Source organism: Syngnathoides biaculeatus, chromosome 6 (genome assembly GCF_019802595.1).
Source record: "Syngnathoides biaculeatus isolate LvHL_M chromosome 6, ASM1980259v1, whole genome shotgun sequence".
Classification (NCBI taxonomy): Eukaryota; Metazoa; Chordata; class Actinopteri; order Syngnathiformes; family Syngnathidae; genus Syngnathoides; species Syngnathoides biaculeatus.
This window is the reverse complement of record NC_084645.1, coordinates 14544768-14570852: the sequence shown is the minus strand read 5'-3', so window position 1 is coordinate 14570852 and position 26085 is coordinate 14544768. Positions and strand designations below refer to the sequence as shown.

At 44.2% G+C, this 26085-nt stretch overlaps 1 protein-coding gene across 3 annotated transcripts in view; it reads right to left on the bottom strand.

Annotated features, from left to right (window-relative positions):
* brsk2a (BR serine/threonine kinase 2a) overlaps positions 1-26085 on the bottom strand; it is a 222607-nt gene that overhangs the window by 34999 nt on the left and 161523 nt on the right. For all 3 annotated transcript variants that reach the window (XM_061821483.1, XM_061821481.1, XM_061821482.1), the window contains exons 5-8: positions 14466-14582; positions 10222-10255; positions 9408-9476; positions 8138-8284 (exon numbers count right to left, since the gene is read on the bottom strand). In XM_061821483.1, coding sequence (XP_061677467.1) covers positions 8138-8284; positions 9408-9476; positions 10222-10255; positions 14466-14582 — 367 coding nt within the window. The remainder of the gene's footprint in view (positions 1-8137; positions 8285-9407; positions 9477-10221; positions 10256-14465; positions 14583-26085) is intronic.

The window sequence follows — 26085 nt, the reverse complement described above, 5'->3', positions numbered from 1 at the left end:
ATGATTTCAAACCATGACGTCTTAGTGTAATACCAACAGTCACCATGGAAACGGTGGTCCCAGCTCTTTTCAGAGTCCTTTTCAAGTACTGTTGTGTAGTCCTGGGCTGATTCCTCACCCTTCTAAGGATCATTGAGACTCCATGAGGTGATATCTTGCATGGGGCTCCACTCTGATTGAGATTGACAGTCATGTTTAGCCTCTTCCCTTTTCTAAGGATTGCTCCAACAGTGGACCTTTTTTCATCAAGCTCCTTGGCAATTTCTCTGTTGCCCTTTCCAGCCATGTGGAGTTGTACAATTTTTCTCTAGTGTCTTCGGCCAGCTCTTTGGTCTGGGCCATGTTACAAGTTTGAGTCTTACTGATTGTATGTGGTGGACAGGTGTCTTTATGTAGCTAACGACCTCACACAGGTGTATCAGATTCAGGATAATTGATGGCGTGGAGGTGGACTTTTAACGGTGGACTAACAGAATTTTAGTTGACAGAGAGGTGTTCAAATACTTATTTGCAGCTGTATCACAAAAATAAATTGTTAAAAAAATCATACATTGTGGTTTCTGAATTTTTCTTTTTAGATTATCGCTCTCACAGTGGACATGCACTTACAATGAAAATTTCAGACACCTCCATGATTTCTAAGTGGGAGAACTTGCAATATAGCAGGCTGTTCAAACACTTATTTTCTTCACTGTATAAACAAACAACCATTCACACTCACAATCACACCTGAGCGCAATTTAGAGTCTCCAATTAATGCATGTTTTTGGGATGTGGTAAGAAACCGGAGTGCCCTAAGAAAACCCACGCAGGCACGGGGAGAACATGCAAACTTCACACAGACGGGGCCGGGATCTGAACCCTAACCCTAACCCTGACCTGTGAAACTGACGCTCTAACCAGCTGCGCCATTGTGCCCCCCCACCCTGCACTCGTTTGGTTAAATTGCATTCAGGCATGCAGAGAAGGCGTGACTTTAGACAAGGCAGGATTTGGAGAGCAGGCATGAATCTCTCCAATAAATAGTTCCAATTTCTGTATGCCTGCTGACCCTCTTTATCCAAAGTCAAGCCCGTAAGCGGCGTGAGCCATGCCATCCATGACTGCTCTGAATGAATTTTTTTGTTTTTCTTTTGTAAAATAGAATGACTTTAAAAATATTCACATCAGTGGATGTGCTTGATCTTCCTCAGGTTTTTTTTTTTTTTTTTTAATTGGGGTAGAGCCAGAGACATGATGGTGGACAAGAGCACGGGGGAGCATTTATTGAAAACCTCAACATAGATATTTGATGAGCCTGAAAGAAGGGCAAAAATGCTGTGTGGTTTTTGGGGAGCCATTGCATTAAAAATTTATTAATAAAACACCACAGAGGAGTGAGTATATTTAGATATAGTGAGGATATTATTCCACAGAGCCGGCCGGCCCCATGACAATATGATGTGTGTGTGGTCTTTGATATAATGAACTAGCCTAGCCTCTTGATTAGCGAGGGACTGCCTGACATCTATGTGCAAGAAATGAAAATTAGAACAGCACCACCTCTTCTAGAAATTTAAGCTTTCCCTTCTCAAACCACGGCACACCAATGAGAGTAAAGGGGTAGGACCACCTGGTCTTTATACGACGCCAGGAGATACAGAATGCTTCCCTGACAATGTCAAGGGCTTCACTGTAGATGATCTCCCACTATGCTATAAAAATTGGCTATTTTGTATCACACAGACCAACATTTGTTATCAGCTCAAAATCAGTGTTCGAGTTCATATCACAGGTGTTTGGTGCGGTTACGGTCAAGGCCATTGAATTCTTCCAGCAAGGCTTTATGAACTTTGTTTTGCTCCAAAATTGCCTTCCCCAAACTGACCCCACAACGCTGGAAGCTTACAACTATACAGAACAATACAAAAATGTCTCTTTATGCAAAACTATTATGATGAAGGAAGGACATATGGATCTTTTAGGTTAATCACCGATTGATTTTTTAAATTAAAAGTGTATTATGAATTAGTGTGCCGTGAGCTGAGAATGAAGCACGGCAATAGTTTTGCTCTCATCGCCCTGTCAGTTTGATTCTACAATGAACATTAACATCATCCCTTGGGTTGTCATTCAGACTGCTTCTCATCGTAGACGGTGCTCTCACAACAGAACAGCGAGAACACTTCATCGAGTCGGGCTATTTGAGTTCCTGCTAGGTCACAACACATCCCCGGAGCTGTTTAGACCTCTCCTGCACGAGAGCGGAGGGGTGGGAGGAGGACAGGTAGCATGTTCTCCCCAGTGGCTCGGCTTGTGTGCAGCACTCTGGAGAGGACTGGCTGACATAACTAAAGGGTACTCAGGGTGACCTATCCTTGTCCAGTACAGAAAAAAAACCCCAAAACAAAACAAAAAAAAGTGCCCACATGGCATACAAAGGAGTGGAGCCTTTAAAAATATGGATTTCACCAGCACATATTACACACCAGTTGACAATGAGCACTTTTGCATGCAAACAAATATGCCAAAGTGTTTGTTTTCCCCTTGTAGTGGTCCAACTTTGACAAATTAATATCATGAATATGTATCAGCAAAGTGGGTAATACTCTTGTATCCTTAACAGTTTTATCCCTCTGTAACTCTACAATGGAATGCTCGAGAATTCTATCATCAAAAGGCAGTTTAACATTATTCGATCAAATTCATGATCAAACACAGAATCATGAAGTTGGATTGCTTATTCCAACAGACAATTCAATAAAAAATATAAATAAATGAAAACATATACAAAATATATGGAAATTACTGAATGCCACTAACACAAATAGACAATTGGGCAGTAAATGCACTGTCAATCCGTAAATTTTTTTAAGTCTAGAAAATACAGACACGGGAGACAGTTGTATAAATCTGAAAGGCAGCCAAAGAACATCGGAACGTTTGGTCTGCCTGTCTGTCTGTCTGTCGGTTCGCTGCCTTCAGACCTCATCAGAAGGAGAGGATCAGCTGTAGTGAGGACATCACACCTCACAAACAGCACATAGTCAGAGGCGATGTTATACTTGTAATAACATGCAAAAGCACTTCTAATCACACAAAACTGTGGTTGTGTGCAGTAAGGCAGATCCTTTATTGAAACACTGTAGTTTCTGACAGATGCAAGTTGAAATGCTCTTTATTGAAGTGGACAGTTTCTGATTTTGGCACGAATTCCAATGCACAACTGGATAGTGGCAGTAAAAGCATCACTTTTTTTCTGTCAGGTTAGCAACATTATGAGCAGGAGCCTCATTAACTGAATAATTATGTTTCATTTATGTACCCATGCATATCAAAACTTTCTGAGCATTTCAAATTACACTAGTCCCATGCACCCTTTTCTGACTCTTTTGTATCATATCATCCATCCACCTTTCTAAAAGTTATCAGTTGCTATGTGGAACAGGTCAAGCATTATAAAGAGAGCTGCAGCATTGTGGTGAGAGTAAACAGAAACAGTGGCCCTCTCCTGAATTCTCATGTTGTACTTGATGAAGAACTCAAACAGAATGTGGGGTGAGCAAACATGTTTGGAAGGAAAGAAGAAACAAAAGGACACATTGACAAAAAGACTTGGGAACAAGTGTACAACCACATTCAATGTACATCTATCATCTCTTGTTCTTGTTTATGTCCACATAATGTAATTTCACTCCTTTGCCAGGACTGGCTATAAGATTCAGCAGTGTCAGACTTACAACACTGCACCACATTCTTCTTTCTTTCGGCTTGTCCCTTTCGGGGTCGCCACAGCGTTAATCATGTTTAAAAGTGGTTGTAGACTTTAACGACAAATATTACACCTGTTAAGTGAAGTCACCATCAAGATTTAGCGAACTGAAGATTCTTAATTGCCCGTAGATGTGAAGGTCAGCGTGAATGGTTGTTTATCTACGTGACCTGAGACTGACCGGTGACCAAACAAGGGTGCACCCTACCCTACGCCAGCCGGGATTGGTTCCAGCTCACCCGCAAACCTAATGAAGGCGAGGGCTATGGAAAATGGCTAGATGGATGGAAATACCACACAATTTCTGTCAAAAAAGAGTGGTTGTGGAAAGCACCAAGCAAAGAAAACTAAGTGGCGTAAATAAGAATTCCCCTACCCATGGTATCCATAATAACTGGACATTTTCTCCCCAAACGTTTTTTTCCTTCCGTGATGGAAGAGGCTCATTCTAAAACAACAACGTCAGGACTCAATCTAACTGTGTTCATTGAAACTCTGTCACATGACCTTATAAAGGATCAGTAAATTAAACTTTACACACTCCCAACAGATACAATATGTCTCGATGTCTGGCACAGGTGAAAGTGTAAAAGTGTCACATTTGTGGTTCACATGGTGAAAGTGCTTGCACTATAATCTTGATTAGAACTCATTTTCGACACATTATACAAATTCACACAAATACAGTTCGCAGGTTTTTTACTTGCTGCATTGTCATTAAAAGTGTCGCATGTGCAAAGCCACAGTCCCTGGAAATGCTTAAACAAGTGGTTGATGCTGCAGTAGGATCAAAGCAGTGCTCAACTGTTGCCTTCTGTATACAATCCATGTTATACTTTCAATGGAAGAGAGTCCCAATTGAAAAATAATTTGGTCAATCAATTTTGTAATCATTTTAGGATTGACTTTGGAGTAATAGCTTCACTTTTGTTAAAATCGTCCTTTTGTGCAGAGCCTCACATAACCTGCCTTGCATTAAGTGGCTGGAAAATGAAATAAATCTTCTTCTTCTTCTTCTTTTCCTTTCGGCTTGTCCCGTTAGGGGTCGCCACAGCGTGTCATCTTTTGCCATCTTAGCCTATCTCCTGCATCTTCCTCTCTAACCCCAACTGCCCTCATGTCTTCCCTCACCACATCCATAAACCTTCTCTTTGGTCTTCCTCTCGCTCTTTTGCCTGGGAGCTCCATCCTCAGCATCCTTCTACCAATGTACTCACTCTCTCGCCTCTGAACATGTCCAAACCATCGAAGTCTGCTCTCTCGAATCTTGTCTCCAAAACATCCAGCTTTGGCTGTCCCTCTAATGAGCTCATTTCTAATCCTATCCAACCTGGTCACTCCGAGCGAGAACCTCAACATTCATTTCTGCCACCTCCAGTTCAGATTCCTGTTGTTTCTTCAGTGCCACCGTCTCTCATCTGTACATCATGGCTGGCCTCACCACTGTTTTGTAAACTTTGCCCTTCATCCTAGCAGAGGCTCTTCTGTCACATAACACAGCAGACACCTTTCGCCAGCTGTTCCAACCTGCTTGGACTCGTTTCTTCACTTCCTGACCACACTCTCCATTGCTCTGTATTGTTGACCCCAAGTATTTGAAGTCATCCACCCTCGCTATCTCTTCTCCCTGTAGCCTCACTCTTCCCCCTCTACTTTTCTCATTCACGCACATATATTCTGTTTTACTTCGGCTAATCTTCATTCCTCTCCTTTCCAGTGCATGTCTCCATCTTTCCAATTGTTCCTCTGCATGCTCCCTGCTTTCACTGCATATGACAATATCATCTGCGAACATCATGGTCCAAGGGGATTCCAGTCTAACCTCATCTGTCAGCCTATCCATTACCACTGCAAACAGGAAGGGGCTCAGAGCTGATCCCTGATGCAGTCCCACCTCCACCTTAAATTCCTCTGTCACACCTAAGGCACACCTCACCATTGTTCTGCTGCCATCATACATGTCCTGTACTATTTTAACATACTTCTCTGCCACACCAGACTTACGCATGCAGTACCACAGTTCCTCTCTTGGTACTCTGTCATAGGCTTTCTCTAGATCCACAAAGACACAATGTAGCTCCTTCTGACCTTCTCTGTACTTTTCCACGAGCATCCTCAAGGCAAATAATGCATCTGTGGTACTCTTTCTAGGCATGAAACCATACTGTTGCTCGCAGATACTTACTTCTGTCCTGAGTCTAGCCTCCACTACTCTTTCCCATAACTTCATTGCGTGGCTCATCAACTTTATTCCTCTATAGTTCCCACAGCTCTGAACATCCCCTTTGTTCTTAAAAATGGGAACTAGAACACTTTTCCTCCATTCTTCAGGCATCTTTTCGCCCGCTAGTTTCTGTTGAATAAGTTGGTCAAAAACTCCACAGCCATCTCTCCAAATTGCTTCCATACCTCTACCGGTATGTCATCAGGACCAACTGCCTTCCCATTTTTCATCCTTTGTAATGCCTTTCTGACTTCCCCCTTAGTAATCATTTCCACTTCCTGGTCCTTCACTCTTGCCTCTACAACTCTTCCTTCTCTCTCATTTTCTTCATTCATCAACTTCTCAAAGTATTCTTTCCATCTATTTAGCACACTACCGGCACCAGTCAACACATTTCCATCTCTATCCTTAATCACCCTAACCTTCTGCACATCCTTCCCATCTCTATCCCTCTGTCTGGCCAACCTGTAGAGATCCTTTTCTCCTTCTTTCGTGTCCAACCTGGTGTACATGTCTTCATATGCCTCTTGTTTAGCCTTTGCCACCTCTACCTTTTCCCTACGTCGCATCTCGATGTACTCCTTTCGCCTCTCCTCAGTCCTCTCAGTATCCCACTTCTTCTTCGCTAATCTCTTTCCTTGTATGACTCCCTGTATTTTGGGGTTCCACCACCAAGTCTCCTTTTCCCCTTTCCTACCAGATGACACACCAAGTACTCTCCTGCCTGTCTCTCTGATCACCTTGGCTGTCGTCGTCCAGTCTTCCGGGAGCTTCGGTTGTCCATCGAGAGCCTGTCTCACCTCTTTCCGGAAGGCCGCACAACATTCTTCCTTTCTCAGCTTCCACCACATGGTTCTCTGCTCTACCTTTGTCTTCTTAATCTTCCTACCCACCACCAGAATCATCCTACATACTACCATCCTATGCTGTCGAGCTACACTCTCCCCTACCACTACTTTACAGTCAGTAACCTCCTTCAGATTACATCGTCTGCACAAAATATAATCTACCTGCGTGGTTCTACCGCCGCTCTTGTAGGTCACTATGTTCCTCCCTCTTTTGGAAATAAGTGTTCACTACAGCCATCTCCATCCTTTTTGCAAGTCCACCACCATCTGCCCTTCAAAGTTCCTTTCCTGGATGCCGTACTTACCCATCACTTCTTCATCGCCCCTGTTTCCTTTACCAATATGTCCATTACAATCTGCACCAATCACAACTCTCTCGCTGTCTGGGATGCTCAGAACTACTTCATCTAGTTCCTTCCAGAATTTCTCTTTCAACTCTAGGTCACATCCTACCTGTGGTGCATAGCCGCTAACCACATTATACATAACACCCTCAATTTCAAATTTTAGTCTCATCACTCGATCTGATACTCTTTTCACCTCCAAGACATTCTTAGCCAGCTCTTCCTTTAAAATAACCCCTACTCCATTTCTCTTCCCATCTACTCCGTGGTAGAATAATTTAAACCCTGCTCCCAAACTTCTAGCCTTACTACCTTTCCACCTGCTCTCTTGGATGCACAGAATATCAACCTTTCTCCTAATCATCATGTCAACCACTCCTGACCTTTTCTTGTCATAGTCCCAACATTCAAAGTCCCTACACTCAGTTGTAGGCTCTGTGCATTCCTCTTTTTCTTCTGACGCTGGATCCGGTTTCCTCCTCTTCTTTGTCTTCGACCCACAGTAGCTGAATTTCCACCGACGCCCTGCAGGTTAGCAGTGCCGGGGGCGGGCGTTGTTAACCCGGGCCACGACCGATCCGGTATGGGATTCTTTTGATGAACGCTCATATTTGTTTGGCACAGTTTTTACGCCGGATGCCCTTCCTGACGCAACCCTCTGCATTTATCCGGGCTTGGGACCGGCCTACAGATTGCACTGGTTTGTGCCCCCATAGGGCTGCATTTGGAAAATGAAATAAATGATTCCGCTAATCCTCAGAGGGTGCGTAAATTTGTGCAATTTATAACATACAATATGGAGGAAATTATGGGAGTAAAAAAGCGCATCAGACAGTAAAAGTGAAAGTCCTGAAATTATTCTGCTCCATGTCTTACTATTTAAAAAAAAAAAAAATCATAAACGTGCCATTTGCCGATAGATAAAGAGCGGCCCAAAGCAGACATGCTCAAGCATAGGCTCTTTACTCACCGTTAGTCTTTTAGAGGCATCCACTTCTATCATGCCCCGCAGGAGGTTCTGACAGTCTGGAGGGATGAAGTGGGGCATGTGAAACACTCCTAACTTCACTTTCTCCAGCAGATTCCTCAGGTTGTCGTCATCAAATGGCAGCGCTCCCTGAAAATAGAAATTAGAAGTTAGGATGAGGCAAATGAATACTGCAGAAAAATTTTCATTTGCTTCAATGGGAAAAGGGCATAAGAAAAAAAGCAACATAACTAAAAAGTTGCCTGATCCAAATACAAATTTCACTTTTAACCCTGTGCAATTTAATAGACAGACTCTTCTCTCGCTCTCTCTTTCTCTCTCTCTCGCACTCAACTTCTTAAATTCCCTAATGCGAGCCATCTGCTCTCAGCAGTGATGCAAAAATAAATAATAAATTGCAGTAAGATAAAAACAAGGGCATTTCTAATAATTACCCCACTTTGGCATTTACCTTGTTCATTTAGCATTATCAGAGTCACTCATCAGAGTGAGCTGACATCTTGCAGATGTGGTTATGTGATGAATGGCAACCTCCCCAGGGTGATGAGATAGGGGGGTGGGTGAAGAGTGAGGAAAATTAAAAAAAGAAAAATGTGGAGTGGCGGAGACACAAAATAAGGGCCTGCTTGTGGAAGTGTGATCTCAGCTGGTCCTAAGTACTGGACACGACACATACCTGCACAAATCTTACCATGTCCAGCCACAAAGGATAAAAGGAAGCGAGGAAGTGATGGCAAAAACAATTGTGAGACAATGTTCAATTCTGTAAGTTGTATGCAATGCAGGGGTGTTACGCATATGTAAAGATTAGGGAAAAGAAAGCCAAAACACGGCACAAGGACATTTGCCAGAGTCACTCTGTCAGCGTTGGAATTCATTTTGAGCTGTCCACTTCCAATTTGACGATTAATTATTCATGTAGAAGGAGTGTATAGGAACTGAAGCACAGCTGTCGATGAAACAAATCTGTGGGGCTGCATGTCTAGGAAAGTGCATATATAACGAAGCTGGACAAAAAAGCACTAACTGAGGATCCATCCAATATGCATCTGTGGATGCAAAAGTAGCTCGAGGGTGTCTCAGGAATGTGACGTTAACACTGTGCCATGCGACTGAGTGCAAGGCTCACACTCATCATCTTGTCCTACTTTAGTCAAGCACAAGTAAAGAGTATCATAATGGTTCCACAAAACTATCCAAATCATTGCACCCAGACAGCATGAGCCAGCAAAGAACTAGTTGACACACTCACCACCAATAGGGCAAAAAGAATGACGCCGCAGCTCCATACGTCCGCTTTCCTCCCATCATACTTCTCCCCCTGAGGATGAGAGTGTTAATGTTGGCATTAGTAAAACAAGACAAAGACTTGGAGAGGACGTCTGATAAAAGAGCAGTAGATGAATGGCAAAGAGAATCAAAACAAATTCAAAGGGGCGACATTATTCACATTTATAGCTGCTTTTACGCTGGTGCTTTCTTTGTTACAATAGCTCTGCATGATTCGCTTGAATAGCCAAGCTCCACAATATGTGTGTGCGCTGCTTAAAGTACGTCAGCATTATGAGCTGGCATGAATGAAATTATATTTTAGTGATGCTGTTCAAAAGGGCCCAAAGCAGCATTTCGCCAACTTTCTCGGCTTTAAAACACAAATCAAAAATCTGGGCACCAATACGGGTCTTACAAAACTACTGTGCAACACTGCAACACTGACAAGCACATTTTTGAAGCTCAATTTTCAATTGAAGCAAGATTTGCGTGGCATGGTTAAAGTGACACATTTCAATTTTTTTGGTTTTTAAGTGGTGGAATTTGGTGGTGGTGGTTGCATCATGCTGTGTTATTATGAACCGTTCCAAATAGTCAGTATTAGCAAACACAGCTTCTCCCTTCTGTAAGGAAGCAAAATATAAAAATAATGGGAAAAGCTTACTCGAATTTTAACATTTGACTAGCATTTAAGATGAATTTGAATGTGATTCTTTCTGTACACAGCCTTATTCCAGTTACAAGACGGTGTGCACACTTGTGCAACCACATAATTGAGAAGCTGGTTGACTCACCCTGATGACCTCTGGACACGCGTAGTGCGGCGAGCTGTGGGGACGGAAGCAGAAACAGAAAAGAGTGAATGTGCAAACTCAGAGGAAAAGATAACTGAAAAAGTTCGTGCCTTTCTTGACTTTGGAGGCCCTCCAGGTGTACAACGCCGTGATTCGGCTTTTTGAAAGTCACAGTGCATTTAAATGTTTTAGGCGTGAATCTGAGCTAAGAACAATAAATATCTTAAGTGAACATGGATGAAGATCTGCTTCAGGAAGTTTGGACCATCCTAAGTCCTTCTAGTCTCTCCACCAAGGGCATGACCTTGTCGTGAACAGCGAGCAGAGTGACTAATCTTTACAGTACCTGGATGTGCTGACAGTCAAGCCAATTGTCACATTGACACATCAATATTGCATTTGGATTTATGGTGCTACCTTGCAGCGTTTGCTCTATGGAGGAATGGAATGGCTGCCGTCACTGGTAATGTTAAAATGTGATGGGGCATGTTATATACTGTTTGAAGACACTCACCAGGATGTAAAGTGACATACTAATGTGAATACGGTAAGAATGGTTTGAGAAATATTCTTTTGTCTTGTAAGTTGTGTCATCCTTTGAGGGTTTAAATATTTTGTCACTCATGTAGTTAATTAAACACGGTGAGGTGACTCTTTACCAAAACTGTGGATTTTTCATTTTTTTAAAGGTAACTTTTATTTAAAGCTCCTGTATTAGTCCATTCATTTGTACATGTGCTGACAGTGTCTGGTCAATAACTATGACATCACCTTTCCATGGAAAAAGACAAAGGAAGCAAACACTTCCTCCGTTTTCACTTCCTCCAGTCTCATTCAATAGCAATAATGAGCGTAACATGTATAATTCTGGTTTCCATTAGCTGGCTTGCTTGTTTGTGTTTACTCATGTATAGCAGACCTGACATCTGCGCTCCCTTTTGATGTGAAAATATAGGCCAATTACAAGACCTCCACCATCACGTCAATGGAGAAGTTTACATGTGAGCTCATATAAATTCAGCCTTCCTGAATTCAAGTGTCTTAGTGCATTATATAGATGGGTGAGGGTAACATAACAACATAACCGCATTGGCAACATTAGCCATAGTGAGCCTGTGCAGACAAACAGACAGAACGCATGCACACAGTGTATGTATGCACTTGGCAATGCTTCAGCTCATCTACCGTTTGTGTGTATTAATGTGTGTACTTGGGGACTCCCCCAAAGCTATGTCGGACCAGTGTCATCAGCAGTCATCTCCACGACCAGCGGTAAATGGAATACATTTTTGCAAGGCTGCCGAGTGGCACCAGGAAGCCAGAAAAATGTATTTAATTCAAACCTGTCATGTCTGCATTTAGAGATGAGAGAGTCAGGGCAGGATGGACAATCAATAAAGCCAGCGTATAGAATGTCTGCATGGAGGCAGAAAGACTGACAGTGCTCACAAAAGTGGTTTTGCTGCATTCCCTCTCGTGTCAGACACTTTGCAAATGTGTTTACGAAGGGAATGTGCAAATGCGGGGCCACCGCATTAGACATCAGAAGCTATTTTGCAGGGAATTCAGTTGTCTTCGTGTGAGTTATTGAAGTTATAAAAGTTTTGTGGCCTCTCTAGAGAAATGACACGCTTCTGACGCGCACACCTCTGTGTTTGCACCCTCTATGACTCATGACAGATGATACCGAAATGTAACTATGCAATGTGATTGCTTGCACATTATAGCATATTTATTGGGATATTATTTTCCCTGTCAAGAGGGAGGTGGTCCTAGTTTAGACATTGCATGTAAGCATAGTTCAGAGATGAATTAACAAAATATTTCCAGTACCCCGTGCATGTTTTTGATGTTGCGGGTATTTGAATGTGTCTAGTTTCAGTTGGGGGTATAATCTGGACAGAATTAAGGCCTGTCATGCTCCTGGCATCCTGCCAAAGATGGGCGTGGCCAGCCAATTAGTCGACACATACCTGCACCCTGTTTCGGCTGATTACACCCGGTACTTATAGGACACGGGGGACAACTAGTCCTCCGCCAGATCGTTGATTCTCATGCCTCGTTCTCGCACTCCTGTATACCTGACCTACCGTGTACCGACCCTCGCCTGTTCCCTGACCATCCTAGTAAGACTGCCTCTTCTGATACTGCCGCTTTTTCTGACTGACTCGCTGATCATTGACCATGGGCCGAATAATGGCTTTCTGTACACTACCTGCTTGTCTCTGAAGTCGTGCATTTGGGTCCACCCTCGAGCCTCGTTTGTGACAAGGCCGAGTTTAGGACAGATGCCGTCAGGCTTCGATGCATGGTGTCACGTGGTGCGACCAATGAGGGAATCATTCAATTTTCACCAAAATTGTGAGGAAAATTGCAGTTATCATACAAAACCTGATTTGATCACATATTGAGTGTTATGTCTTTGGCTTTTTGTGGCCTTGCTGAAATAGATATTCTAACAGAACGACCAGTGTCTACACCTCTTTGTTAAAAGAACAACAACAATAGAGAATGAAAACAATAGAAAATGTGGACAATCTACCATATTTTCTCCACTATTTTATTTTACACTTTTCTGCATTATTATTGAATTTTCTCAAAAGCCGACGGTGCGCCTTATAATCCGATGCACTTTATATATGTATTGATATTGAGCCTTTTGTGCAGCTCCATCTAATGGATGCATAACATAACCCCAGCCCCTACTGTAGTGTCTATTCTATGCGCCTTATAATGCGGTGCGCCTTATTTATGAAAAAACGTTTTAAAATGGGCCATTCATTGAAGGTCCGCCTTACAATGTGCTGTGCCTTATAGTGTGGAAAATACGGTATGTGCAGGGGATGGAAAAAAAAAGTCTTCACATTCCTGTTCAAATCCCAACTTTTTGTGATAAAGCATGAGACCAACAAAAAAGTGGTGGCAGCTGCGTGCTGACTCCCATTTAACAAGTTTGAAATTGATGGATTAAGTCTAAACACAGCCACGCCACTGTGGGCTGCTACATACAAGAAATGAGGATGTGCACAATGGTGACACCACATTATCCCATTTGTTTATTTTGATATTTTTACTTGCCCTCTCTTTGAGTTGTACAGGGTATAGTTACATGAATGGAGGAAAAAAGGGTTGAAATTATTTTTCTCGAGTTGATTTCATCTTTTTATGGCACATGAACCTAGCATTTGAAAAGGTATGCAGTGTAGCACATATGTCCAACTTTGGGCATTTTGACCATTTTTCACAACTCAGTCCCACATCGGTCAGTAATTTCAGTAATTTCTGCCCAATCTTAAGTGTTGAAAATAAAAATTGTTTCCTCTAATAATGCAATTTAATGGCTTAACAACCCCCCAGTCACAGTGTGAAAGTAGTGTGAATGCCGTTTTATGTGTGCCCATGACAGACTGGTGACCAATCCAGGCTGTTGTCTGCCTTGTGCTAGAAGTCAGCTGTAATGGGTTGCAGCTCGCTACAAACCTGAAAATGGCTACGCAGTAAAGAAGTTTGATGGATGAATATACAGTTGCCTTGCTTGTATATACTTGAATACTTGCTCATTGTCTGCGCAAGTATTCAAGGTGTTTTTTTTTAATTAATGGGGTAAATTGGGGAAAATCCAATCATGATGATCCTGGAACTGATTTGTTGGACCTTGAAAGTTCCACACTACATGTACCTGTAATGTATATCACAACTTTTGAAGTTATTGTTTTTTTCTTTCAGTCCCAGTATATAGAATATACATGAAAAAGGTTATGTTAATGTGGTCTTAAAGCTTTTTTTGTATCAAAAATGTGGAGGTAAGTCACTGACAATATTTTGTTTTCATTTACAGAGCGCCGCGAGCATGCACACTCCTCAAACCACTTTGGGGTTCAATAAAACTTGTGTGTAGTCCTCCCACTTTGAAAGTGACTTTTCCACTTCATTGCAGCCATTGTGGGATTGATGGGCCCAGCACGGTCGTGACAAGCGCCTCATAAAACCCGCAACTGATGTGAGGAGACAGTAATGTGTGGCCGTGGCCCTGGCCCTGCACGCAGCCGTGGCATAATCTGTGAGAGAGACCGTCTGTCCATCCTCAAGAGCTCAAGCCACCAAGACACGAGAAGAAGAACACGGCACTAAGCAGAGGGTGCGATAAACGTGCACGGCCCCCCCATCTAAGATTACTTTGTGCTCGCGCAACCCTCTCATTTTCATTTGGAAGCGTGCATGAAAACATTTTCTAAAGTACTCACCCGCAGCTGGTTTCCAAAAGACTATCTCCAACCTGAAGAGAGGCCATGCCGAAATCTGCTATCCTGATGTTATTCTTTTCATCTAGCAACAGATTCTCTGGCTTCAGATCCCTGTGGCTGAAAGAAAGATGTACCAGTTAATGAGACGTGAACACACTTCACACATGTTCTACAAGCTAAATAAATGTGAAGGGACAAACGTGGTCGATCAAACACCTGAGGGTCACATCCATTCCTGCAACTAAGCATTTTCAGCCTTTAGCATGTAGACCCCAGCCAGCTTCCTGCTTCACCTCCACCTTTCATCTAACTCGTGCAGAAACCGGAGGCCCCCACCTTTATGCTGAAACGCTACAAGGTATGACAGCCTCCTACTGCGCTCCTTTCTTCTTCCATTTCCCTTCCCTCTCTTCCACCAATTCCCATTCCTCTCATCTCACAGACAGCCACCAGCAAACTGGCTGAGTAAAGCACACCAAAGGGAGCCCACCACAGAGGTGGAGTTCATAAACTGTCATTCATGATCACAAAACACAGCATGGGGTATAACCCATTACCTTCTTTTAAAGAGACCATTGGAAAAATATGTACTTTGCTGTTCAAGTATGACTTGTTGGAGTTGACAGCAGTTTAAAGAGTCAAGGTCCTCAAACAATACGGCGTGCCAAGATTTACACTGTAAAGTACCCACGAGCATGTAGCTTAATAGCAAGAGTACCTCCTCTTACGACTACATACAATTGATGGGCCGTGGATTTTGAAAAGAATGCTGACAATTGAGAAAGTCTCTGAATCTGAGCAGTCATGTTGCCCTCCCACGGTTGGTGCAAGTCAGTGTCATAGGTCTTTCCATCACTTCATACAGACCTTACCAAAAGCTTAAAAGCAAGCGCACATAGTGGAGGGGTTCACCATCTTTCATGGGCGTTTAATAACAAATCCTGGATCTACACCAGTTTTATTCTTTTTCCCTTTCGATCCAATAAAAAGTTTTACAAAAATCATTGATTTTTTTCATTTTTTTTACTTCAAGTCTCGAATAATAAAAGAAACAAAAACCAAACTACTCTTGAGTTTCCATGGGAGACATTGCAATCTTATTTTTGTCTTGGGAAGAAAAAAAAGGTAAGAAGGAAGGTTTTTTTCATTCCTTTAACCAAAGTTCTTGCTCATTTAATTCATAGTGAGTGTAGACAGTTTGAACTGTTGGTGAAATGTAATAAATGTTAATTAGAAAAAATATATGTCACAGTTGCATTTATCTGCATAGCACAGTTACGATCAGTGCCACTGGAAAGAATCCATGCAGTCTGATGAGTAGATATATTTAATTTAGCCTCCTTCTAATAAACAAGTAAGCTCCTTCCAAATTTTCCAATGTCACCAACCAAGTTTTATACTTTTTTTGCAAGGAGAGGAAAATTTACTGCAAGCCATCAGAATGTCATAAACTCGACTTTCACCAGTTCAAACTAATGAAGTAAGAGGGAGAACATCTGTACACATTTGCCTTCGGACATTGGAACATCACAATACACATTTAACCTAATATGGCATCAGCTGCTGTGTACAGCTTGTTTCTTATCCTGAGGGATTAGCTGTCAGGTGGGTTAGGATCAACACTGGCACTCTACAGCCGCTGACTGCATACCCCATAAAGTGGCTCATCGGAGGCCGTTTATTCTGGAATTACTCGGGAACATTTTGGTGTGCGTACTCACACAGTCTACGTGGCTTCCCACATAAGGATAATTATATGCACGATAACTTAAAAGCCATACTGTGTTGTAAGGCGCTTTTTTTTATGACCCTATAAATAAAATGAGACAACTAATGTAAAACAGGGGTAAACCAATTATGGCCAAAGCATCGCTTGTAGCCTGCTACATTCTTTAATTTAGCCCTTTATCCACTTATACTGGGGCACAGTGTTGGAACTGGTCAGATTGTTGACCTCACACTTCTGAGGACTGCAGTTCAAATCCCAGCCCAGGATGTGTGGAGTTTGCATTACCTCCCCGTGCCTGTGTGGGTTTTTTTCCGGGCACTCCGGTTTCTTCCCAAATCCCAAAAATATGCAACATTAATGGGACACCCTAAATTGCCCCTAGGTGTGATTGTGAGTGCGACTGTTTGTCTCGATGTGCCCTGCGATTGACTGGTAACCAGTTCAGGGTGTACCCCGCCTCCTGCCCATTGACAGCTGGGATAGTGTAGGAATAATTGTGATCAGAATTATCATACATCTGCTTGCAACAATGCTTTGCTCCGCTCTAGATAATGTGGCAGCCTCCTAGCAGGACATAGCAAGAACAAAAATGTCTAATCATCAGAACTATTAGAACTGCTGCCTGTTAAAGAAATGATGACCACACATGTAATCAGCAATCTTCAACACATGCACACGCACATGAACAAACATGTACACTTTGTTTCCAACTGTTTTGCTTACCGTCTCTTGTTTGTAACATCCATGTAAATAAGGGGGGTCTTAAAACTAAATAAATAGAGGTGCTGAGGAGAGGATAATCAGAGAGTGCAGTGGTGAAGTGTATGGGACAGATCCTCTCCTCTCTCCTCGCGAGACTTGAACGAGTGTCATTGCTTCCTTTTATTTCCTGTTTGATGAATGTCTGATTGGCGAACCTGACAGACAGGCTCCAGCACTCCCCGCGTTCTTTGTGAGGATAAGTGGAAAAGAAAATTGATGGATGAATGAACTACCAAACGTACTTTACATCATTATTTCCACAGGTTTTTTCCTCCTTTTTTGTTGTTCATCTCATCTTCAAATGACCTTGCCGATCTATTTGTTTGAAAAATCAAATGTGGGCCTTGAGCACTATAGTTTGCGAGTTTGTGCCCCCGATCTGATTCAGATTTTGGGGAAGCACTCCACACGTCTGCGGGTTGCTTACCGGATAGGTGGTAATGAAAATGAACAGGTGGATTTTTAATTTTTTTTTATGTAGGAGGGGGGTAGGGAGTTCTCTTAAAAATGTATCACGGTAAACATCCATAGTGTTTCGCTGCTTTAGAATGTGATAGCTTTGATCGTTTTATCACCCAAAGAGGGAGGCCAAAGTTCTTCAATCTTCCGTGTTGTAACATGATATTAAATCTCTCTTAATACACTCTAACCATCAGTTCGAGAACAAAATTATTATCTAGAAGACTCCACCAGTGTTTCTTTCAGTGTGTGATCACTGGCAAAGTGTATGCAAAACAAAGAACCCTCAAGAGGTGAATCCAAGCATCGGGTCACCAACAAAATCATTTACTGACAGCTTCAGTGAAGAAACTGCATCGTGAAGGATGCTGAAATATCGGTTGGCAGTTTTCTATAATGTGATTAAGGAGCTCCATCATGGGACATTAACGTGTCAGAGTTGGCTCCACCTTTGTCCTAAAGCCCCCCTATACAAACATTTATTATGCGCTTTCTAAAACGAACAACTCTTACCACTTTGTTGCTTCCCAGAAATATTGAAATTGACTGGAAAACATTACTAATGCTTAAAAATACATTTTACACACATCTGCACAAGATGAAATATGAAAGTGACAAATGAAAACAGCACAAGAAACAAAATAGAATTGCATTATTCAAGTTTGATTAAGATCAGCTTCAATAACGGAGCCCCACAGTCAATTACACCATGCGGTATAATGTGTTATCTGCATGCTGTTTGAGCAAGTTTAACATCCCACTGGGTCAGTTAGCCAGAATTCTTGCAATATAACATCAAGTACTTAGTTGGCTGCGATCATGTGCATGCATGCATGCAAATTTTTCCTGTATGACTGCAACCTGTGCTGGACTCGTCCTCTTGGAAGTCAAAGCTATTGAACATTTCCACCATACTTTTTATTATGGATTATATTATAACAGCTGCCAAGTCAAAGAAATTCACTTCTAGAACAAGTTGTCCAAATTTTTTTTCAATTTCCTAATTTTCAAAATTTGATCAAAAACATTATCATGAGACATATCGCATTACTGTATTACAAAATAGAATAAAAATAATTCAGCCTGCTGTTCAATTGCAATATAATCATTACTCTAGTCATTAATAAATTATGGCTTCAATATTTATTATTTTACTCTTCTTGATGCGTCAACCTTGGAATGGTGGCAAAGTACATGACATTTTGACGTGCCATCATCAAAAATATCTGCCGATGGATTCATTGGCCTTTACTAAATATTACTATTTAATGTCACCAATTATTATTATCATTAGCCCTATCCCAAAAGTCAATTAAAATGTATTATTTATTTCTTATTAATAATCCACTTCTAACCTGACCACGTTTTCAGGCGACGTCTCCAGTAATGTCTTACTTCATTTCTGGTTAAGAGGGCGTCTTGGGAGGCCATTATTTATCAGATATTAAAATCTCCAGACCCGCATTAATTGGTTTGTTATTTTCTTGTTCGAAGTTGGTTACCCCCTACGATAATGGGGTTGCAGCCGAAGCTATGGAACAAGTGCATTGTATCACCCAATCACACATTTCGCTGTTTTTCAACTTCATGACAGAAAAGCCGTTTAAGAAGTGTGGTTTATTTGCAATCATCGATGCAATATTTAGTAACTTTAATTGCGTTGACATCAGACATAAAGAGAACTTTTGCCTCTGTCTCTGTTGATTTAATCTAATTCCCCACTTTGTACAGAGCTTGTTTGTTATAAATTATACCGTATACATGTGAACAGTAGCTAACAATCTGTGATATAACGTTGGAATAGAATCACTGCTCAAGACTCAAGGGGGCACAGCACTATGGAAATTAGAGAGGTTTGCAATTTTGAATGGTAAGACACTTATGAAACTGGTGCTGTAGATATAAACTGACTTCAGTTCAAAATCGCTCACACAAGTTTCAAGGAGGTAGGAATGGCTTTGTGTCTTTCTATTTGTACGCTGCCTTCTGGAGCCATTAAACTGTAATTTTCATGATTATATGCCCAAAACGAGTTTCTTGTCAAATTGTGATGTCGCTCCATACGGATGACTTCATGAAAAAAAAATTGAGAGAAACCCCACTGGTTTTTGATTCCAGGTTCCATCTGGATCTAATACAGAAGGAAATTTTTGAAAGTAATTTAATTGCATTCATGTGAAACATTACAGGAGTATTTTCGCTTTGCCTTTATCCAGAAATTGTTCCATTGATATACGTAGAGCTCTTCTTCCAGGGAATACATCCATGTAACCACGGAAAGTGAATGTAAGGGAGGTTAACGGCACTAAACGTCCAGACAGGACCTTTAGAATAATACCGACAAGGGAGGAAAAGGTCAAAAGGCAAATCTGGGAAGAAACGCATGCAGGATGCCGGCTGACAGACAAGATGATGCTCTTGTATGGGTTTAGTGCAAAAAGAGAAGACACAGATGTGTAAGTGCATTAGTTACAAAGGTGTACAAGTTATTAGTATGGGAGTTAGATTCTGGAAAGAGTCATTATCTCCCATCTCACACAGTCAATTAGTATTTAACTCACACATACAAGGTTGTGGACTGACTCGCTAGTGCCGTTAGTAAAACAACATGGGGGCGTCGGTTCCGATCATTTTGTGAGTCTCCCGTTGATTTCTCCTCATTCTCTCTGAATGGTTCAGGGGCTCGCAGTCATGAAAACGCATGACATGGTCCAGAAAAACTGCATGCCCAATATCTGACAGTGTGGGAGGACAAAGTGACCGGGGAAGCAACGAAAATGTCTGTGGTGCTGATTTACTTGACCTCTGAGTGATTGTCATAAGCTCCCAACAGCACCGCCATTGGGGGGTAAAAAAAAAAAAAAAAAAAAAAATCAATGCAATATTCCCTTTCTGCTCACATAGGAACACATTCTTTGTGAGATGGGTTTGTCACAGGAGGTCGTGCAGACTTACGAAATCACGTACGTGAGTTTGTAATAAAAGCTGTCACTTGGGAAGAAAAAGAAAGAAAATACACAATAATGACACAAACAGGCCGGCTGGGACTTACTACTAGGAGCGCGTTTGTCTCACAGTTTGCATTTCCTCCCCATATTTGTGTGTTTTTTTTTTGGGTAGTCTGGCTTCCTCACACATTCCAAAACAAAGCATGACAGGTTAATTGAAGACTCCAAAAGTTTCCTATTCTTTAACACTTCAAATTATCAAGCATTAAAGAATTAACTATGTATGTGTTTTTCTTCTTCTTTGGCTTCTGTGCTTATTTTATACCTGCAGATACGTATGGATATTAAAATCAATATGAAAAAGCTTGTAGAGATATTAAAGGCTTAAATAATGGCAATAGTTTATGTGGAATTTATCCATCCATCCATCCATTTTCTTTGCGGCTTATCCTCATGAGGGTCACGGGGAGTCTTGGAGCCTATCCCAGCTGTCAACGGGCAGAAAGTGGGGTACACCCTTAACTGGTTGCCAGCCAATCACAGGGCACATAGAGACAACCACACTCACAATCATACCTAGGGGCAATTTAGAGTGTCCAATTAATGTTGCATGTTTTTGGGATGTGGGAGGAAACCGGAGTGCCCGGAGAAAACCCAGGCAGGCACAGGGAGAACATGCAAACTCTACACAGGCGGGGCTGGGATCGAACCTGGGTCCCCAGAACTGTGAGCCCAACGCTTTACCGGCTTTTCCAACATGCCACCAACCTGGCATTTAATTATTCATTATTAATTATTTTTAGTTATTACTATTTATGCATTTCTTTTTGTTATTTCCTATTGTTTCCAAGTGAAAACAAATCTGACGTCCACCAGGATCCCACAAAAAAGCGTCTGAGTCTTTAAGGGTTTTATGCCTGCAGTTGAAGGATGTAAAATGATTCTCGCTGCTGCTGTTATGATCATAACAGTGAAATTCTTTTTAAACAGTACGTAGATGATAAAACAGAACATTGTAAATACAATGATAAAAAAAAATAATTCTTTTGCAAAACCTGTGTAATCAGAGTAACAGCATTTCAACGTGTACACAAAAAAATAAAAAAAAAAATCCCCAGCTAATCGTTATGCATTATGTGCATTTTGGCAAAAATGAAAGATTCTACGAAGGCTTCCAAACCAAGTATTTTTGAGTGAACATTCTGTTATTGTGACCTTAAGCGGAAAACGCAGCTGATGTTGGTGCCCTTGACCTTGAAGCTTTGTTGCAAAGGGAAATATTCGGATGGTGAGGAGTCGACACACTCATGCTAATCGCTGCATTGGAACATCTTTCAGTCAGATATTGTGGGAGGGAGTTGTAAAATAAAATACTACATCGAGATCAAGTTTTAAGTTTTAACACTGGATCTCTATGAACTCATTTTTTTCCACTGCGCCTGTCTTTGTTTTCTCCTGTGAATGTCATGGTCCTGACTTCCAGCCCGGGCTGGGCGTGGCCAGCCAATCAGTAGACACACACCTCCGCCTCGTGTACTCTAATGACACCCAGGACATATAGGACCCGGGGGACGACTAGTCTTCCGCCAGATCATTGCCTTTGATGCCTCGTTCCAGCACTCCCGTTTGCCTGACGTCTATCTTCGGTGTACCGACCCACGCCTGTCCCCTGACCACCCTCATAAGCCTGCCGCTACTGTTACTTCTGCTTGTTTGTACTGTCTGCCTGATCCCCGAACAAATAAAGGTTTCCTCTGTGCTGCCTGCCTGCCTCTGGAGTCGTGCATTTGGGTCCGCCCTTGAGCCCAGTTCGTGACAGAACGATCTGGCCACAACACGGACCCAGCTGACTCAGAAGCCATCCGCCGCTCACTGCAAGTCCAGGGCAGACGCCTGGTTGAGCAGGAGGCTGCTCTCCAGGTAACCATTCAGTGGCTCCATGAGATCTGCGCACGGCTGGAGCTCTGGCTAGCCTCCCAGCCTAGCGCAGCTGCCACGCCGGCAGTGGCCACTCCGCCTGTAGTATCCCTCGTAGCTCCCTCGTGCCTGTATAACCCTGCTCTCCCAACTGGAACGATTCTCAGGCGACTCAGGGAACGTCAAGCCTTTCCTCGCCCAGTGCGACCTCCATTTTGAACTGCAGGCTTCCGCCTTCCCCACGGACCACTCATGGATTGCCTTTGTGACGGGAAGGGCGGAGGCATGGGCCACGGCAGAATGGAGTCGTAACTCAGAGACATGTCGTTCCAGGACGTCATTCGTCTGCGCACTCACCCAAGTGTTCCAGTATGCGGCGCCGGAATGCAGGGCGGTGGCTTCACTCATGACGCTTCGCCAGGGTCGTTGTCGCGGCTCGCGCTCGAGTTCCTGATCCGCGCCGCCGAGAGTCAATGGAACGAGGACGCCCTGCACGACGCCTTTTTCCAGGGACTCTCTCTGCAGATCCGCGGTCTCCTCATCGCGTGGATCTCCCTCCCTCGCTGGACGCTCTCATCGCATTGGCCCTCAAGGTTGACCAGCGACTGGTAATGCAGGGGCAAATGGACGCGATGACCGAGGGAGAGACGGAGTTGCCCAGTCCGGCCGCTGCCTGGTCGCCCACGCTGCCCTCCACGGAGGAGCGTCTGCGCCGCTGACGGAAGGGGTGCTGTTTCTACTGCGGGCGTCTGGGACACTTGATCGCCCACTGCCCGGTTCGACCATATCACACCGACCTCAGGATCTCCACTCCGGTGAGTGTCCGGTATACTGCGGCAGAGTCAGGGAGGTCGCTTCTTCACCTCACCTTGGGAACGGACTCCCGCTCATGTACTGTGACTGTGTTCGTTGACTCCGGATTGGATGCAAACCTGATAAATCCCCGCGTAGTCAAGGCGTTGGGGGCAGCGACCTTCCCCACGCAGTGGCTTCGTAACGCCTACGCTGCTAACAGCAAGTTCCTCTGCCTGGTAACACACCACACTCAGACGTTATGTATAGGCTTTCCGACACTCACTCGGAGCGCATTAGCTTTCATGTCTTCAATGCACATAGCAGCGACATTATTTTGGGGAGCCCGTGGCTCAAAGAGCACAATCCGCACATAGATTTGGCCACGGGTCACATAAAGACATGTGGCGAGGACTGTCGCAAACGTTGTTTCGCTGCCCAGGAAGACGGGAAGATTCAAGTCGCGCCAGTACGGCAAGAAGAATCGAGTACCGCCTCGGAGCTAACCATGGTGCCCTCTTGCTAGTACAACTTGAAGGAGGTGTTTTCTGAGACTAGGGCGAAATCCCTGCCGCCACATCGGCCGTATGACTGTGCCATTGAACTTCTCCCTGGCACCTCACCTCCGAGAGGGAAATTGTTTTCCTTAACAGGACCGGAACTCCAGGCAATGAGGAAATACGTGGAGGAGTCGCTAGCCGCCGGCGTCATCCGTCCATTGTCCTCACCAGCCGGTGCAGGGTTCTTCTTCATCATAAAGAAGGACACTATGCTACGACCCTGCATCGACTACCGAGGACTTAATGAGGTTACAGTCAAAAACAGGTATCTTCTGGCTCAGAGCGCCACAGCATTTGAACTTCTTCAGGGAGCCCGGATCTTCACCAAGTTGGACCTGCGCAGTGCCTACCACCTGGTGGGGATCCGGGAGGGAGACGAATGGAAGACGGCGTTCAACACCTCCACTGGACACTATGAATATCTGGTGATGCCATTCGGAGTAACGAATGCCCCGGCCGTCTTTCAGAAGTTTATTAACGATGTACTTCGGGAGTTTCTGAATTAGAATGTTTTTGTGTATTTGGATGACATTCTGATTTTCTCATCAGACCTGACCTCCCACATCCGACAGGTCAGAGCGGTGCTCTAGCGTCTGTTACAGCATCAACTGTTCGTCAAGATGGAGAAATGTGAATTCCACCGAGCATCCGTGTCCTTCCTGGGCTTCATCCTGGTGGAGGGGGAGATACGTATGGATCCTGGGAAGGTAGTGGCGGTGCTACAGTGGCCCACTCCCGCCAGTAGGAAGGACGTGCAGTGGTTCATTGGCTTCGCAAACTCTTACCGGAAGTTTATACCAAACTTTACTTCCATTGCTGCCCCTCTGCACACTCTTACGTCCCCGCACAACACCTTTGAGTGGACCAGGACCTGCCAGGAGGCTTTTGACAAACTCAAGGCTAGTTTCACCGCTGCGCCTATCCTCATTGCGCCAGACCCGGAGCACAAGTTCGTGGTTGAGGTCGACGCGTCGGACTCAGGCGGAGCCATCTTATCACAAAGCAGTTCCATGGATGGAAGGATCCACCCGTGCGCCTTCTTGTCAAAGAAGCTGTCCCCGGCTGAATGAAACTACGACATAGGAGACTGCGAGCTGTTGGCGGTCAAGACGGCGATGGAGTCCCGTTCGTGGTCCTCACCGTCCACAAGAACCTCGAGTACCTGAGGACCGCGAAGCAGCTGAACGCTCGTCAGGCCAGGTGGGCCTTATTCTTCACCCGCTTCCATTTTACCTTGTCTTTCCGCCCAGGCTCCAAGAATGGCAAGCCGGATGCCCTCTCGCGGTTACATGAGGGGGAGCGCGTGGAATTGGCAGCCGCCTCTATCTTACCAGAGGTGTGCTTCGTGACCGGGTGAAAGAGGCCCTGAGGGAAACGCCGGCCCCCGCTGGTTGTCCGTCTGATCGCCTCTTGGTCACGCCGTCACTGCGGGGAGATGTCATCAACTCGGCCCACACCAACAAGACGGTCTGCCACCCAGGAATGGCAAAGACGCATTCGGTAATCGAACAACGATTCTGGTGGCCCAACCTTAGTAAGGATGTGAGAGACTTCATCAACGACTGCCCGGTGTGTGCGGCCAATAAGACGTCTCGCCTGTGGCCTGTTGGAGAGTTGCGGCCTCTGTTCATTCCCTCCCGCCCGTGGTCCCATATCGCACTGAACTTTGTCACCGGCTTACCACCTTCCCAAGGGAACACAGTGGTGCTGTCTATAGTGGACCGGTTCTCGAAAATGGTCCACTTCGTGCCGGTCCCAAGGATCCCAACGGCCAAGCAGACAGCCCAGCTGTTATTAGACGAGGTCGTTCGCTATCAAGAGTTCCCCCTGGACATCATTTCAGACAGAGGCCCGCAATTCGTCGCCCGGTTCTGGAAGGAATTCTGCACCCTCATTGGCGCCTCGGCGAGTCTGACATCGGGCCATCACCCGGAGTCCAACGGCCAGACAGAGAGGGTCAATCAAGACCTGGAGACTGGACTTCGCTGCTTGGCATCCAGGGACCAGAGCACGTAGAGCCAGCACCTCAAATGGGTAGAGTATGCTCATAATTCTCTGCCCTCAGCTTCGACAGGTATGACTCCATTCCACGTCGTGCACGGCTATCCCGCCTCTCTATTCCCTTCATTGGCCACGGACTCCACGGTGCCGTCAGCCCTCGCGGTGGCATGACGCTGCAAATGGACCTGGGAGACAGCTCAGAGGACGCTGCTAAGCATGGACAGCGCCTACAAGTCCGCAGCGGACCGCAAGAGGAGAGTTGCACCAGAGCTCAAGATGGGACACCGCATGGTGGACGGCGACCCGGTGTATATGCGCCGGCTGATGTCCTCCCGCCGCCGAGGAAGTGGGGTCCAGTACCTAGTAGACTGGGAGGGATATGGACCGGAGGAGCGCTCCTGGATCCCCTCCCATTTCGTCGTGTACCCCTCCCTCATCAGGGACTTTCACGC